The 17,918-nt window shown below is 37.9% G+C and overlaps 1 protein-coding gene across 3 annotated transcripts in view; it reads left to right on the top strand.

Moving 5' to 3' along the window:
• The window catches only part of pkn1a (protein kinase N1a), a 62,640-nt gene extending 45,452 nt beyond the window's left edge, over positions 1-17,188 (top strand). For 2 of the 3 annotated variants that reach the window (XM_015037642.1, XM_015037631.1), the window contains exons 7-23: positions 947-1,160; positions 2,629-2,823; positions 3,730-3,839; positions 3,933-4,076; positions 4,163-4,238; positions 6,363-6,498; positions 6,709-6,835; positions 7,079-7,158; positions 7,314-7,386; positions 8,485-8,576; positions 8,791-8,967; positions 10,320-10,382; positions 11,849-11,925; positions 12,010-12,152; positions 13,198-13,305; positions 14,170-14,250; positions 15,386-17,188. In XM_015037642.1, coding sequence (XP_014893128.1) covers positions 947-1,160; positions 2,629-2,823; positions 3,730-3,839; positions 3,933-4,076; positions 4,163-4,238; positions 6,363-6,498; positions 6,709-6,835; positions 7,079-7,158; positions 7,314-7,386; positions 8,485-8,576; positions 8,791-8,967; positions 10,320-10,382; positions 11,849-11,925; positions 12,010-12,152; positions 13,198-13,305; positions 14,170-14,250; positions 15,386-15,589 — 2,100 coding nt within the window. In that variant the 3' untranslated portion in view covers positions 15,590-17,188. The remainder of the gene's footprint in view (positions 1-946; positions 1,161-2,628; positions 2,824-3,729; positions 3,840-3,932; positions 4,077-4,162; positions 4,239-6,362; positions 6,499-6,708; positions 6,836-7,078; positions 7,159-7,313; positions 7,387-8,484; positions 8,577-8,790; positions 8,968-10,319; positions 10,383-11,848; positions 11,926-12,009; positions 12,153-13,197; positions 13,306-14,169; positions 14,251-15,385) is intronic. The other variant, XR_001425649.1, reaches the window with a different exon arrangement.
• Positions 17,189-17,918: the final 730 nt, after the last annotated feature.

The following is a 17,918-nucleotide window of genomic DNA, read 5'->3' on the forward strand; positions in this document are numbered from 1 at the left end:
TCGCTCCCATCCTGTGTTTTAAGGTTTTTTAAATGTGTTAATGTGTCTCGAGGTGTTTATTTAGATCACTTCTGTTTTTGATAGTACTATGTATGGGCCTTACCACCTGAAAGGCCATTTAGGGTGTTTCCACACCTGGTGGACTCTGTACGATTGGGAACCAGAATTGAAACATTTGTTACATTTGTCACTACATTGTCAAACAATCCAAACTAATCAAACGAGTTCTTTTGCAGATTTAGTTGTTTTACTTTTGAAACTTAGAAATTTTCATCTGTTTTCCTAGAAATTTCGGACATCAACTTTGAAATTTTTTTCTAGAAATTTTCCATTTTAATCTCAAAATTTGAGGGGTTTTTCTAGCAAGTGTGAGACTTTTCAGCCTCAGACGTTTTTCTCTAGAAAATTACAGAAATTAATCTTACAATCTTAGTCTTTTTCTAGTATTTGGCAGAATGTACTCCTCCCTTTTTTTCTATCTTCAATGACCCTAAAACGGCGTCGTAGTTGTAGAATTTCTCTTTTGTTTTTGGCAAAACACCACGAGCTATTTCTCCTGCTAGTGCTAGATTTCCACGTTTGTTTTGTTTCCATATATCCAGGATGCAGTGCGGTATAGTCCGCTTCCTGCTTTTGGATCGGTTTGCATTCACATTTTCTTTTGAGCTGTGCCAGAGTTCACTTGAACCGAACCGAAACCGAGGTTTTTAGGAGGATAAGAGTTCACTTTCTTGTTCCATCAGAGTTCAGCTGCTGCGTATTCACACCTCCCCAAACGAACCGGACTTTCTAGGGAAGCATCCTACAGTTTGATTAAAGCGGACTAAGCAGGGCTGGTGTGAATGCCACCCTCATTGCCTGACAAGTTAGGCAATGAAGGTGGCTAACTTAATTGGCTAACTTGTTATGAGTTTATAGCTGGTAACTGATATTGTGCTGATTCCAGGCTCAGTCCCGTCTCAGTGAAGCATCTCAGCGGCTGGACCTCCTCAGGGACTCCTTGGACCAGCGCTTGGCAGAACTGCCAGAGGACCATCCGAAGTCCAGCATCATCAAGGAGGAGCTGGTTCTGGCCTCCTCACCGGCCTTCAGCTCCCGCCACGGCGCCCCCTATCTGCAGAACCAATACAGCACCCTGAACAAGCCCTCTCCTCTCACCGGTAGGCCAACACTTGATAAATACAGGGACATTGAGTGTTTCTTAACCTACTGTGGATTATTAGGGCCGATGTAGAAAAAATATAAAAATCTGATCATGGAGGAGTACATTTTCACCAAAAAATTCAGGAATTTCTTGGTTGTTTTCACACATTTATGACTAAAATTTTGGATATCCTCTCATGTAGTAAAAACAATTTTTTTTATGAATAGCAATAAAAACTTGCTGTATTAAAAGTACAATATTCTTTTACATTATAAAGTCAGATATTTTTGACCAAAACTGCCAGAAGTCCTCCAAGGTTAAAGTGGTAAATCCAGGAGATGAACATCTGGATGTTTTTCGGCGTAAATGTTTGAATGCAGGCTCTTTATCAGAACCTTGTCGTCCAGGGTGCTGACCCGAAGCAGCCATGCTGGAGCTGCTTCTTCTCTTGTCTCAGGCGTGCGTTCTGGTTCCTGTTAGAGGCGTTCATGGCGAGTCTGGACCCAGGAAATGTCGTTCTGATGCAGGAAAAGAGCCCAGATGGAAAATATCCAGATACGCATTTTGTGTTGTAAATCTCTGGCATTATAATCTTAATAAACTTTTTAAAATGCAAATTTCTGACTTTACAGTGTCGGATAATTTGTTGGTGTTAATTTGGTAAAATGTTGGTGGAAAATTTGCGTTTTATTTCTTGCAAATTTACAACTTTTTGACATCAAAGAATGTCCATGTTTCTTATACATACGCTAAATAAATGTAGAAATTTTTTGGTGGAATTTAAATCAAGTATATTTTATAGCACATTTCAGCAGCAAAGCGGTTCAACAGTGCTTTAAATGACAAAAACTACTTTTTTGTGGGTTTTTTTTTTTTTTTTTTAATTTTGGGGAGATTGATGATCGGACAATTCTAATCAACCACTGTCCTCTGGCAGGTTTTTTGACAGACTGGCCCACCAGGTCATTTCTGCACGTTTGCAGTTAACAATGGTCACCAACTCTGTTGCTACTTCAGCAACTTTCTTGCTATATTGATCAACATTTCAGACAAAAAAATTATTGGCCAAAATCTGATTCGGCAGGTTAGGCTTTTTAAAAGATCGGTAACCTGCGATCAGCCGGAGAATTGCAATCGGTGCATCCCTAATATAAACGTCACACAGTCATCAGTTATGAAACAATCAATAGACTTTACAATTTCTCAAATGCCATGATCAAGCAAATACTCAGTGGCTCCAGAACTGTTTTTCTTTTATCCCGCCTTCACAACGATGCCGTCAAATCTGTCCAAGTTGGCCTTAAACTGCAGTCTATAAAAACCACAGTTGTGAGACAAAATGGAAAAATCCAATTTGCAGTTTCCATGCTTGTCTATGTGAATAAAAAGCTGGCAGGTGGGACTAGCATGACTGTGTTTGTTTGGCCTGCTGTGCTCTGACCTGCAGTCGTTTGCTACCTGCGCTGTTGTCCCTCTGTCCTCAGGCACCCTGCAGGTGCAGCTGCTGGGCTGCGTTGGATTGTTGGAGGTCGTCCCAGGCCGCAGCAAAGGGACATCTGTCACGCTGCCCTGCTACAGCCCTGGAGACACCAAGTCCTTCATGAGAGGCAGCAAGGGACTGTACGGACGCAGCGGCTCTGTCAGCGGGAAGACGCCCAACAAGACTGAAGAACTCTCCTGTAAGCATTACTCTTGATTTCAGGAGGTGTTTTATGATTTAACCCAGCTGCTGCAAAGTCTGCAGGGAGATATTTGTTCCAAAATATTTTAAAATTATAGTTTTAACCTTAATTTCCTGCTTCAACTAATTAATATATTCTTTCCATTCTTCAAATTCATGCTATTAATTAGAGCAGGCTTGTTTTAAGTCCATAATTCTTTAAGTTGTATGTGAAATCCTCTTCCAGTGGATCAAGACATTTTAACTTAGATTATGGGGAAATATTTTGTTCCACTGGCAGATTATTTTGCTTATAACTCGCACTTTTTCGTCAATATTGATGAATTATTTACTAAGAACAAACTCCTAATTCTTTCATAAAAGTTATTTGTATGTTAGTTTTGTCTCGTCTTTACTGTACTAAGGTACAAGCTTTTTACATGTTGATGTTTGGAGTATTTTTTAGCTGCAGATGCTTTTTTTGATCAAACATTCAGAATGTTTGATCAAAAATGTATCGCATTTTAAGCGATAGAATGTTTATTTTATTATTTAAAAAAGGAATTTAATTACTTGTTTGCAGCTTTTTATATATTTCTAACATTGTATAAAAATGAAATTCTGCAGAATGTGGCAGTATTTTTTTTACCAGATTAATCATCAGAATAGATTAATTGATTACTAAAATAATCGTTAGTTGCATCTTTATATTCATTAATGCATTATAGTTGGGGAAATAAAGGTAAAAAATGCCAAAGAGACTCAGTTTGCTCTCTTTAGCTAATAGAAGAACTAAAATTTGCCACAAAATGCACAATGTGGCCCATTTTTATGCCATTTCCACCAATGGAGGCAAAGTTAGGTGCACGTTTTCTTAAAACCAATGTATAATTTGTCTCATAGATGTAATTTCTGTTGTTCGTAGCTGAGGTGAGCGCGGTGCTGAAGTTGGACAACAGCGTGGTCGGACAGACGGCCTGGAGGACCGTAGGAGAGCAGGCCTGGGATCAGACCTTCACTGTAGAGCTGGAAAGGGTCAGCGCACACACACACGCGCACTCCCAAAAGTCTACATGAACATATAAACCGTAAAAGTAGCAATGAGTAATACAAGTATGAATGTTTTAGTCAAGAGAGTTGGAGATCGCAGTTTACTGGAAGGATTATCGCTCACTTTGCGCCCTGAAGTACCTGAAGCTGGAGGAGTTCCTGGACAACCAGAAACACCGAGTGCAGCTGGAGCTGGAGCCTCAGGGCCTGCTGCTGGCCGAGGTACGCCCATCTTTACCTTCATGCTAACTTATCCAGGGCTAATTACCAACAAGCTGTCGTCTGTGCTATCTGTGTTCGTCCACCAGGTGACCTTCTTTAACCCGGTCATCGAGCGAGTTCCTCGCCTCCAAAGACAGAAGAAAATCTTTTCAAAGCAGCAAGGTGGGAGAACAGACTCAACATTAATTTATTTGTCCGTTTCATTCAAATACAGCTGAAAATGAACTTGTCACATGTTGATGTAAACAGAGGTTTTGAATGAAAAGGAGTAGTTGGAAGAAAAAATTATTCTTTTGAGAGACTAACCCTTCTCCCAAAAGTCATTCTACCATAAATATCAACCATCCATCTACAGCTCTGCAAGATAATAAGAGAGCACTTAAATTGATCAGTTTCTCTGATTTTTCTCTTTATAGGTATATATTGGAGTAAAACGAACTTTGTTCTTTTATTTTACGAACTACTAATAACACGTCTCTGAAATTCCAAGCAAAAATGTATTTATTTGCAGAAAATGAAAAAAGGTCACAATAACGAAAAAGATGCAGCGCTTTCAGACCTCAGATAAAAGAAAACAAGTTCATGTTCATTTAAAAACAACAATACTAACGTTTTAACTCAGGAAGAGTTCAGGAATAAATATTTGGTGGAATAACCAGGAGGTTTTATTTCCAGAGCCGTAGATACATCCTTAAACAAAAAACAGGAACACAAATTACAAAAAAGTTATATTACTGTCCTTATACCTTGATAGAATATTTTATTTTCTTAAAAGTGAAAATTTGTCTAATCTCTTTTCAGACAAATTTTTTTCCCCAAACACAACGTTCCACTTGTTCGGTTCTAACTTTATTTTAATTCACAAAATCTCCAATTTCTAACTACAAATGCCATCTCTTTTAATAAATATTTTTTTGCAAATGTGTTGGTAATATACTTTTATGTGTTTTAAACATAACTTGCAGAAAATAATCCACCAACTCATGAAATTTAATACATTTTAAACTGAAGAGTTGATTTGTTGGATCTCTGTAGCATTTTCTGCTTATAATCCTATTAGCGCTTTGTTGCAAAATAAAAATAAAACATGAAAAAAATGTTTTAAAAAATCGGCAAGGTGCATTTTTTTTTAAAGCTGTGAAAAGTTAAAGGAGAGAAACAAACGATCTGTTAGTTTTATTCTCTCTTTGGTGCCACAGCGCCCTCTAGCGTTCAAGTCATGTACAGCTCATTTAGAGAGGTTTTTCTTCTGGTTTAAAGCACCTTACAAAAGTATTCAAACCCATTAAACTATTTTACACTATATGCTACAAACATCAATGGATTTTACTGGAGTTTTAAGTGTTCTACCACAAAGTGTTAAGGCCAATAGAGGGGGGGAAAAAATCAGTCACTGAGGAGCAAATTTCTGCCAAAAATCTGAAAGTTTCTAGATTAATTTCACATGTTTACAAACAAGAAAAGATGTTGGCTATGCTCTTATGTGGGAAAGTCATACATTTCCAAAAAAAAGAAGCATTTCCATGATAAAAAAAACCCCCAAAAAACATTTCAATATTAAAACTACATTTTAACAATTTTAAGACTTTGTCATAATTTTATTTGTTTGAATGCTAAATTCAAGTAGAAATCTCTGAGACATTAGGTAGAAACTTGCTTCTACATGGCCAATATATTGTATATATTTTATCTACAGTGATCTTAATACTCCATCATTGTTTTCAAATCTTAAAAGTGTGGAGTGCATTTGTATTTAGGAAAACCCTCCACGTTGGCCTGTCACAATAACAAATTTTACTGGACAATAAACTGTCCCAGTAACTATTGGAATTATAAACAATTATATTGTTGTGAGACCATTTAAAATTGATTACGGCATAATAATGCAAATTCGGCTTCTCAAACACCAATGAACTTTAATTTAGTAAAGATCACTTTACACTGGAACTGGAAGACATTTTAAATATCCAAAATGAAACGACCAAAAACTACTGCTGGTGCTGCCACCACCGTGTTTCACAACAGAGACGGTGTGTTCAGGGTAATATGTAGTTTTTTGTGTTTTTTTTTGTTTTTTTTAGATTTACATGTTCAGAGGACCTTAATGAAAAGTCACCTGTCTTACAATTTCAATATGAAATATAAAATACTAACTGAATTACAGAAAAGTTATTAAAAGCTGAACAAAATGAAAACTGAAGTAATTTGATGTCATTTTATTTGCCTGAAATGTTCCAGCATTACAGTTAATGAGACGATAGTGACTCTTCCTGTTCGTTCTTCCAGGCAAGGCGTTCCTCCGGGCGCGTCAGATGAACGTGGACATCGGGACGTGGGTGAGGCTGCTCCGAAACGCAATTCCCACCGTGAACAACTCGGGAACCTACAGTCCCAACACTCACAGCCTGACTCTGAACTCTGGGTGAGACGAGAGATATTTCTGTTCACCACGCAGGTCAGACGCTCCAGGCGGCTCGATGCGGACATGAAACCTTTCCTTGATCCTTTTCTCCTGTGACTGGTTGTGATGCTTTCACGGCCCTGTGTCTAACGCTCCTGTTGTGTTTTGTTCCGTGTCTGTCCGTTGTCATGCCAACGTCGGCCTGTCGTTGTGTCCGTGTGAAACTTTCAGGGAGATCTCAGTGGAGAAATTGAGTCTGGACAACGACTCTCCGATAAGAGGAGATTTGAAGAGAGAAACGGACTCTCTCACTCCAGTGAGGCAGGCAGAGAAAGAGGAAAACCAGGAAGTAGGGGAGGTGTGTGAGCAGGGATTTCTAAATTTGCACTTTCAGCATTATTTTATGATTTAAAAAATAAAAAAAAACAAAGGCTGTCCCTCCACTAACTGATAAAGACTCAGTGCGGAAGCTAAGCGCAGCACAGGAGCCGATGTGTTACCTCCAAGCCTTGTCCCTCGTCTACCATTGTGTGTTCTCACCTCTGCCTCGGCATGTTTTTTTTTTTGTCCTTTATGTCTGTTTCCTAACGTTCTCCTGAAGGATCACCCGGCAGTCATCGAGTCCCTCTCTCCCCAAGACCAAATCCCCAAGTCCCCTGCCCGAACCCCACCTGCTAGCAGGTACAAACACACTAAAACACAACCTGGGGTGCATTTAACTCTTTAATATAAGCTGCAATTTCCAAACTGGATGTTTGGTTTGTCTCTTTCTACGTGCAGTTTGTGCTTTCTTTGAGCCTTGTGTTTTTAATCTTTTTTCCATTTGTTGTTCTTAGGCAGAAGAAAGGACCTCTGTCCATTCAGGACTTCAAGCTCATTGCTGTACTGGGAAGGGGACACTTTGGGAAGGTAACCGTCACAAATTTACTTTTCTTTCTCTCTCTTTAGCTTAAAGGTTGGGCTACATGGACTCCGAATTTTATTGTGATATTTTGTGGTACTATTGTACCACAATAGTACCACAATACTATAGCAAGAAATGGAAAGAGGAGTTAATTTATGCAAAAATAAAAAAAAACATTGTTCGACTTTTTAAACTCAAAAATTTCCATGTTTTCTTTTCTTTTTAGAAAATTTCTCAGATCAAAACATTTGAATTTTTTTTCTTGCAATTTTTTTTGCTTTTTAAAGTCAAATTTTCTTATGTTTTTCAGAAAATTCCTGAGATTAATCTCAATTTATTGGGTTTTTTACGTGGAAATGTACTGTTTTTTTGTCTGACTATTACGATAACGATAAAGAATGTGATTCTAAAAAAAACTACTTATTACTTAATTTTAGGTAACTGTATGGCACAGCATTTATAGTACCACGAGCTCAAATATTGTTCTTGAAAATTAGAATTTGAAACAGATTTCTTCAGGAAGCCACTTACTTAAGAAAAGGTGTCAATAAATGCATTTATTTGGAAATTTGATTAATTTTCCCATTTAATAAATTCTGAAATTTATGACTTAATTAAATGCAGTTACTGTGTGCTGAAAATATCACACAGTGACTGCATTTAATATTTCTGAATTTACTGATATTTATACATGCATTCATGGAACAATAGAGTAAATAAGAAAAATAACATTTCCAATCATATTGTCAGTTTTGGTTTTTACTTACCATCAACAACTGAATTTTCTCATGACACAATAACTCAAACTTCTTGTCATGATAATAAATTAAAGTCCAGATGAGAATAAAAATGCAGAAGATTTGCATGGATATATTTCTGCTTAATTAGCAAACTATTTGTCTGCTCCACAAAAATTTAGGACGTTATTTGTGTCAGTTGTTTCTAAAATGCAAATGAGACGTTTATTGTTCAAAACTCCCTATTAACATTTAATGAAACCTGTGAGTATTATCAGAATACATAAACCTACAAACGGGATTAGTTGAAAGTTTCTTTGGTGTTTTGTTCCTCCGGTGAAACAAAAGGTGTTTGTGTGTCTGCAGGTGCTGCTGTCAGAGTACAGGAAGACGGGCACAATGTACGCCATCAAAGCCCTGAAAAAAGGAGACATAATCGCTCGGGATGAGGTGGAAAGGTGTGTGTTTATTCCTCAACCGTGACACTGTGTTTGATCAGAAAAAGGTTTAGATCTCCTTTAGACACACAGCTCTGTGTGCTTTGTCCTGATTTACAGTAAAAACAGCTCAACTTTCAGCCCATCGACCAAAATAAAACAATTCTCTGTAATTCTGTGTGTATTTCACCTTTTCCCTATTGTTTTAATCTCTTTTGTTTTTTCCCGCTGCCAGTCTGATGTGTGAGAAGCGCATCTTTGAGATCGTGAACATGTCTCACCATCCCTTCCTGGTCAACCTGTTTGCGTGCTTCCAAACGCCGGAGCATGTTTGCTTCGTCATGGAGTACACGGCGGGAGGCGACCTGATGATGCACATCCACACCGACGTTTTCACAGAGCCAAGAGCCGTGTACGTGATGCCTCTGTGTGTGTGTGTGTGTGTGTGTGTGTGTGTGTGTTTCAGAAAGTCTAACATGCTTTCCAATCAGAATTAAGCTTTTTCTGGTGTTTTAGTGCAATATCCCATATTTTGGTGACTTATTTAACTTAAACAAGGTATTTCCAACATTATAAAGAAGGAATGGATACAGAGTATTGAATTGGAGTATACCGTATTTTTCGGACTATAAGCTTTTTTTCCCCACGCTTACAGCCCGGAGCGGCTTTTCTGTGGATTTTTCTTCAACCTCCAGGGGGCGCTTTAGCAGGAAGTGAATCATTGGAAGTCAGAATTGGAAATCAAAGAAGAAAGTGCTAATTTTCATTTAGAACAAGCACATGCTAGCAGCAGGCACGACGGAGAAATGTTCTCAAACTCATACCCCCTCGTTATGGAAACAACACGAAGACGTTTATATGGTGCAGCTTTTAAGTTGAAGGGTATCGATCTGTGCTACCAAATCGGTAGCCGCTGCACTAAGCTCGCTGTGAGCGAATCCATGGTTCCGCGTTGGAAACGCAGAGCTGCGTCCTTGTGAAAAACCCGAGAGCTGCTGAGATACCAGATTTTATATGTACGTTTCCAGTTTGTTTGTTTGTTTGTTTTTTACTTTGTAGGTGCAGCTTATAGGGACGTGCACTCTGTAGTCCGGAAAATACGTATTTTGCATATTACATCGCAAATCCTTCTACAAATAAGTTCTAATAATCACTGCTTTGTGGAAACTGTTTTATAGTCTGTGGATCTGTTTAGTGAGCTTTAGCCAGAACTGATTAACATAAACACAAAGCATGCAACATAGTTTGAAGGAAAGCGAAAAACTATTAATTACAAAATGATAATATTTTAATCCTCTTAATTAGGGACAAACTAAGTAGGGGAGAATTCAGACCTCATTTATATGAATAAATAGACTCAAAAAAGGTAATTTGCCGAAAGAACAACATAGAGCAGTCATTAAGCCAAAAGATTACAAAAAATATTTACATTTTTTATTTAAGATTTCAAAATTATATCCACTAATGGAATACCATGTTATTGCATTTTAGGCAACAAAATATTTATTTTCTTACATTGAAAAGATATTTAAGTTTATTTGCATCTTTTCATGTATTTTAAATATTTCATTAAAGAAAACTTAAGTGGTTCAATGAAAAATCAGTAGAATGTGTCACTTTCTGCATACGATTAATCAATTAATCGCCAAAATAATCAATTACTAAAATAATTGTTTGTTGCATCTGTGTGTCTGATCATGCAGAAAGTTTGGTGACTGACTTCAGATTTCATCTCAGTTCCTCACGCTGGTCCTTTGGTTTCAGGTTTTACTCTGCCTGTGTGGTTCTTGGACTTCAGTTCCTTCATGACCATAAGATTGTGTACAGGTGAGTGAAAGTCACTCAAACACACATTTGATCTTTACGTTGGTGAGAACATGAGCTACTGACTCTTCTAACATTCTCCACCAAGTATCTTCTTCTCTAAATCAGATCTAATTACAGCCACTAACAGTGCTGCTAAAGAGAGCCGTCAGTCATACACAATGCTAGTTTTCCTACGAACATAAATCCTTTAAGTCCAATTTATTAAAATTGCAGGTTATTGTGAAATATCAAACTGTACTATTCATTAGGGATGCTCCGATCAGGTTTTTTGCTGCCAATTCCGATACCGATCATCATGAGGCCGATCACCTGGAGTGGCTGTTAATTTTTCGGTTTAGGTATAAATGATCCTATGTTATCTGGCAAAATTTAAAAATTATCTGGCAATAAATTCACCTAATTTAGACATAATAGACATATTTTAATACATATGTAAAATCTTTTTTTTAAGTTACGTGCTGCAGTTTTAAGCAGACATTTGATGTCTGCTTAAAGTTCACTCTCTGGTGAGGTTGAGCGGCGCTACGTCTGTGAAATATTACTACCAGTAGCGCGTAGCGGCGGTCCAAGAGTGACAGCAGAACCAGCGTCTTACACCGCTAGCTCGAAGACTTGAATTATCTTTCAGGTTGTTTAGCTTTCTGACCGTGATGCTAATCTGGGTGAGTGTTGGTAGTTGTGCGCTGCTTCCGGATGTCCTTTTTTCCTGCATTGAGCCTCGATGTAGCCGAACTCCGTCAAGCGCTTGTTTTTTAAATGTCACATTAGATTCGTTGAGTTGATGCATTTTGACGTGTTTCTTCACCCCCGAGGTAATTTTCCGCCGCAACACGCAAACTTCCACCATTCACACTCAGAGCGTTCAAGTTCCACACAGCAGGATTTGTTGCTGCGCGCTTGAGCAGTGTGAAGGAAAGAGGAGATAAGCTGCACACGGAGGCTGCAAAGTGAGGTACAGGTGATCGGCAACAAGAGACCGTGATGGGCGATCACCGATCATACACTTTTTAATGGAAATCAGCCGATCGATCGGCACACCTCGGCACACCTCTACTATCCATGTGTGTAATGGAAATGTTCAGGAAATGTTTTATGAAAGAGGGGGTGGGCACAACTTAAGGTGAACGCTGAATTTCAAAATATGTAGCGTCTGAACAGATTTAGTATCACTGTAACTGGAGTCAGACAATGGAACGAAATGAATTTGGAACTAAAACAATGCCCACGCATCAACCAGTTTAAAAATAAATACAAAGCTATGATACTCACATTGTGCAGGGAAGAAGGGAATGGACACAAATATGAGTCTGCTTTCAACTTTGAGATTCTGGCTTCGTTGCAAAACATTTGGACAGGCCTCAGCTAAAGTCTGCCAGAATGAAAACGTACTCTGAAATATTTCTAGGTACTTTATGATGGTAAGCTGTGAACAGACGCATCTCACCTACATTTCTTGTCGCTCGCAGAGACCTCAAGCTCGACAACCTGCTGCTAGACATGGATGGTTACGTGAAGATTGCTGACTTTGGGCTTTGCAAAGAAGGTGGATATTGACGATGCAGAGCGGTAGGTTCTTACTTTACGCCGGCTCACAGAAACCGTTTGTTTTGTTTGCCTCTTTCGGCAGGAATGGGCTACGGGGACCGCACAAGCACGTTCTGTGGGACCCCTGAATTTTTGGCCCCGGAGGTCCTCACGGATACGTCTTACACCAGAGCCGTGGACTGGTGGGGACTCGGGGTTCTCATCTATGAAATGTTGGTGGGAGAGGTGAGGACTGGGGCTGTTTCACAGATTTATAAAGGCAGAAAAATGGCCGCCTAAAGGGTTTCAGTCGGTGATTAGAAACTTATAGATTTTTAACGAGAGTCTTTCCATATCAGTGACAAAAATCTGATTTTTTTTCTCTCTTTTTTGTGAAATTTTATTTATTCATTTGTTTATTATTGGCGTGGTTGTTTGCGATCTCCGGTGTGACCTGCAAATGACCTGAAAGTGTCCCGCATGCGCAGCAGAGGGCGCAATAACGCTTATTGTTTTTCCCTCTCGTTTTGCCAACCGTTATAAAAAAACAAGTAGTAGTAGAAGAAGTGCTCACTGTTTGCGGAAGTAAACGTGGATGCTAATGGAGGAGCATGAGGTTGTTGTCCGACCGGAACCAGCACATTGGTTTTTTTTCTCGCTGGCGCGTTTCAGGACACAGAATAGTGAAATTTGTCGAGCATCAATGAGGTTCAGATAAGTATCGAATTTAGGACAACATATCAAAGTAGATTGGGTCGCATTCGAAAAAAAAAATTGATTTGTGTTATTCAAACTGCCATGAAAAGATCAGATCCAGGTCCCATTAAGGGAAAAATAATCCGATTGGGTCACTTCAGGCTGCAGTGTGAGCATATCCTTAGATTGGCGTCTGATAGGCTTATTTTACAAGTGTACATCCCGTTGTGCTGTAGCCTCAATGGCAATAAAAGGCTTTTGACTTTGACTTTTTTTGATGATTGGGTCCAGCTGCTTGAATTATCGACATAAAATCCTGAATTAGTGTCATTTCCTGCTGCTGAGTTCTGACTATACTGAGATTTTTTTTTTCTCTCAGATCTTAAAACTTTACTCAGAGTCACTTTGGTTTATCATAGCTTAGCATTTAGTACCACTGCTAGGAACTTGGAGTCATTTTTCTCCAAGATGCTTTTTTTTTTTTTTTTTTTACCAAATTTTTCCAGAACTGTCTTGAAATTAGGCACATTTTATCCCAAATCTCTTAGCCGGATTAGACATAAATTGCTTGACAGTATTTGTGTTTGTTCTGTAGTCTCCATTCCCTGGTGATGATGAAGAGGAGGTGTTCGACAGCATTGTGAATGACGAAGTCCGCTACCCCCGCTTCCTCTCCACTGAGGCCATTGGCATCATGAGACGTGTAAGGATATTGTTCCTGTCGGCTTCGGGATACACAATAGAGACTTTATTTATTATTATTATTAACACTTAGGTGTAAACAATTGTAAAGTTGAAGGGCAATATGTGGTTTCCAAAATCCTGTAAAAGTCTAAATCTCAGGTTCAGTATTTGTTACGATAAAAACGTTTCCCTGTGCAATGAAAAACTTACTGTCTGCAAGAATGCTACTTTATAAAATAGGCAAAAAGTAAAAAATATAAAATTATCTTCTCGATATAGTAAAATATTATCTACAAGTACCAATAGCAAAATCGTAAATATATATAAATTTATAAACTAATTATTGCAATTAATATATATATAAAATAAAAAAGCATAGTTTATTGCAATTTCTTTTTTTCTTTTTTTTTGCAAAAATGGTTTAAAAAATGGGTTTAAGTGACTTACTTTAACTTTTGTCGATTTTAACAGGGGTTTAAAGGAAAATATCACAACATTTCTTGCAAATATTTGTAAAATAGCACCACAGAATCAGTGATTTTGATTGCAAAAAATTACAAAAGTCTCTCAATCCTGTAGGGGCTGACTGTTTCTGAAGGCAGTAAGTTGCTTTGGGGTGGATAAATGGGGTTGCATAAAATATTCAAGTGCATCAGCTGCAAACAACTTGGAAATTTACACATAAATGCACTTCAAAACATATTTTAGAACAAACAGCAAATATCAACCCTTAGTAATTCTGCACTACTTTGTGTTGCTCTGTTTCATTGAATCCCAATAAAATGCGTTATAGTTGCTGCATGACAACATATGTAAGCTACATGGATGAGCACAGCTGATTAGGGGAATAAACTCCTGGTAATTTGTTGGCGTTTGTGTGCAGCTGTTGAGGAGGAATCCAGAGAGAAGGCTGGGATCAGGAGAGAAGGATGCAGAGGAGGTGAAGAAGCAGCCGTTTTTCAGAGTGAGTACGATCGAGTCCAGTTTTACTCGCTTCTCTCAACACTTAGAATAAAAACAAGGCTCATGTCCTTGAGTTCCTTGAAAATGCTTGATCTTTGTGTAAAGTCCTTGAAAGTACTTGATATTCAAACTGTACAGTTTTCTAATGAAGTGCAATCTAATGTTTTCACATTATTTACATGTTGATACACTTAATAAAAAGACACATTTTTTCTCACTGTCTGAAGTTAAATTAGACGAAACTTTTCTCGTTTTAGATCAGTTGGAATTACCAAAATAATTTTAATTTATTAAATGCTGGAAAACTTACCAAGAACATTTTTAGAGTTCTCTGTGACTTTCTTTGTCTATTATATTTAATTTAAGCAGGAAGGTAATTTACCTTAACATGATTTGTTTGGATTGTTTCAATGTAATGAATTTTTATTGGTCCTAATCTCTGTTGCTTATTGATCTGTGATTTTATACTTTTAACAATATTACTAAAATTGGGGGATTTTTTTTGTTAAATGAGTATGGTTTTTGTTGTTCTCTGACCTCTCAGGTGTGTAAAGTGTGTCAGAGACATTTCAAAACATACATTTTTTTATATATTTTAGTTTATTTTATCCCTGCTGTCTAATGCAGAATACTGTCACAAGACATCAATATTAGTAACAAATTTTGCCTCATAACTGTGGATTGAAACTGTCTTTTTTAAATTAATTTGTATTGTTTCTATCGCCAAACTGGTGCTGCCAAAGTTTGAAAACTTACCTTGAAAATGCTTGAAAAGTTCTCAAATTTTACGGTGGGATACACCGACCCACTTTTCTCCCTTTCGATAACGATACAGATACCTTAGCTTTGGTATCGGATTGATACTGATCCGATACAGAGAAACATCGTTGAATTAACTCTGAACGTTTAGTTTTCAAACACAGACATAAATATACTGAATTAGAAATTTATTTGATAACTTTGCACCAGAACATTTAAATACACTAATAGCTTCAGAAACTTGTCCAAATATGTAAAAACAACTCAGTTTTAACTTGTTCATTCAGTGCAATCAGGAGTATTCACATCCACTCTGCCTTGTTTTTAAAAAACAAAAGAACCAAAAACGGATCGTTTCTGTGTTCTTGTCCGTCCAGAACGTGGACTGGGAGGCGCTGCTGCAGAGGAAGGTTCCCCCTCCCTTCGTCCCGTCTATTCGCAGCAAGGAAGACGTCAGCAACTTTGACGAGGAGTTCACCACGGAGCCTCCGGCGCTGACGCCGCCGCGCGAGGTGCGCTCGCTCTCCCGCAGAGACCAGGAGAGCTTCAGAGACTTCGATTACGTCTCGGACCTCTGCTAATTTACCGAAACCGCAGGCCTCTGAGGAAGGAATGTGGGGTATTTTTAAAGGCTTCGTCGAAGATCCAGCCTCCCGCCGGATGATGCGAGCTCTCGTCTGCTATTAATTACACTGTGAATGAACGAAGAGACTGAAGAGAGTTTGGTGTGTCTGCTTTTTAAAGATTGTGATCTGACTAAATCAGAGCTAGGGCAGGTAGTTGTCGGGCTTAGAAGCTCCATCACAGCAAAGAAACATAAACAAAAAACCCTTCATCCAGTCGGCGTACACCGGAGAGAAAACTCTGGCCTACGATTGGCTCGTGTACCGTCGACTGTTTAGGGTTTTCTCTGTGGCCTCTCAAACCAATGCCTTACATTTTTACTTCTGTGTGTTCTGTCACCCTTTGTAAACTGATTTAAAAAGTGTGCAGTGATGAAAGAAAACCACAGAGTCTGTGCTCAAAATTTGGTAATTTATGGGCTATAAGGAAAACCACTGCTGTGGATTATTCTGATGTCCACAAACATCTTTTTAAAACTGTGCTGCTTTGATTTTATGTCTGTAATTTGCAAATAAGCTGTATTTAATGCTTCATTTGTGCATTATTCAGCATCCAGCACATTTTTCTTTTTTTTTGTAATTGCGTACTTTGATCAGTAGATGTAATTTAAAAGTGTAGCAGAAAAACACTCAGAAGTCAGCATTAAAGCTATACTGCACACAGATTAGCAAAGGAAAACACTAAACTGTGATGTATCATGTTGTTACATATTAACTACATGCTACCAGAGTGTCTTCAACATCAGGGGTGTCCAAAGTGTGGTTCGGGGGCCATTTATGGTCTTGGAACCATTTTGTATGGCCCTCTGAGAACGCAACAAATTTGACCCTCCAGCAGGAACTTATCATTTTTTTAGCACAAGAATTTAATTGTTCGCAAATTTTATTTGTCTTTAATTGAAAGTGTTGGACGCAAGGAATTTTTATTTTATTTGTCATATTTTCTTTTAATTTTAATTTCATTGTAAGTAGCTGTAAACATCCAGCAAATGTTTCTCGGTCAGATAAGCCAAAAAGTTTGGAAACTATCCACCATTTATTATGACAAAGTTGCCACTTTGTTTCAATAATGTTTAATTTGTTGATGAGCTTATAAAAATTTTTACTTATTTTGCGCTTCAAATCAGAAAAACAATATGGCCCCTGAGTATTGTCAACTTTGGGATTCTGGCTCATGTTGCAAAAGTTTGGACACCCCTGTTTTACATAAAATAAGCCATTTCTTTCAGGAGCATTAAATCTTTAAGCTCAATGGTTGCACACTTGTTTTTTTCCCCAGGATCGAACTAGTTGATATCAAAGTCATAAGGATAACAAACCTTTTCTCTGTGCAGCGGATGTCGCTGCTGTACATTCTTCATAAATGGTCCCATGAGAGTACAACAAGGATACTTGTTGCATTAACAACAATTGATCCCATTTTATATAAGACATTTAGAGTACAGGAGTAGTTTGTTTTGAAACTGTATGATTGTGTGGGCTTTCCTTGTGTACAATGAAGTACCATAAAACATATGAAATGACATCTTTTATAAAGAAATCCTGCAGTGAACAACATGTTTGTTTATTGGTGTCATCATTTCACTTTTATTTTTAATATTTAAATGCCTTTATTGAGAGTAAAAGCAGAACCAAACTGAAATTCATGTTTGTATGATGAAGCTCAACGCTGAGGAATATATAAGGCAAAACATTTACAGCAATAATACACAACCCAGAAATAATCTGAACGCAAACACAATATATATTTTGTCCTGGATGACTCCATTATTTAGTGGTAAGCCCTGCTTATCCATCTCATTTGATTCTGCAGCACCTCTTTAAATCTATTTGGAGTATAGCTAGAAAGCCGTTGTGAGAGATGTTGGAGTTGGGGATATAATCCATATTTATTGTCATTGATGGAAAAGGTGGATTGAACTTCCTCCTCCCTCTGCTCTTTCATCCTGCTCTTCATCCAGGAATCCTCCTTTTCAAGCTCCTTTAGGATTTGGGGTCGTAGTTCAGGTATCATTTGAGCTTTTGACATGCTAATCAGTTGCTCACAAGTATCTATACTATGTTGTCAAGGTTATGCGTCATAATGACTACCCAAAAGTAAAAATATAAGAGTAAAAATCATTGCAGATGTACAGTGTCCGACACCAGAGGGAATAATTGCTCAAACATGCAAAGCCTAAACAAAAATTGAACTACCTACCTAGTCTAACATACTTCCACCATGAGCAGCGTAATTCTGGAGTAGTAATGTGATACGTTAAATGTTAAATTTGGTTAGAATACTATT

The sequence above is a fragment of the Poecilia latipinna genome, unplaced genomic scaffold (assembly GCF_001443285.1).
Source record: "Poecilia latipinna isolate Pla-1442-1.1 unplaced genomic scaffold, P_latipinna-1.0 Scaffold25, whole genome shotgun sequence".
NCBI classification, from domain to species: Eukaryota; Metazoa; Chordata; class Actinopteri; order Cyprinodontiformes; family Poeciliidae; genus Poecilia; species Poecilia latipinna.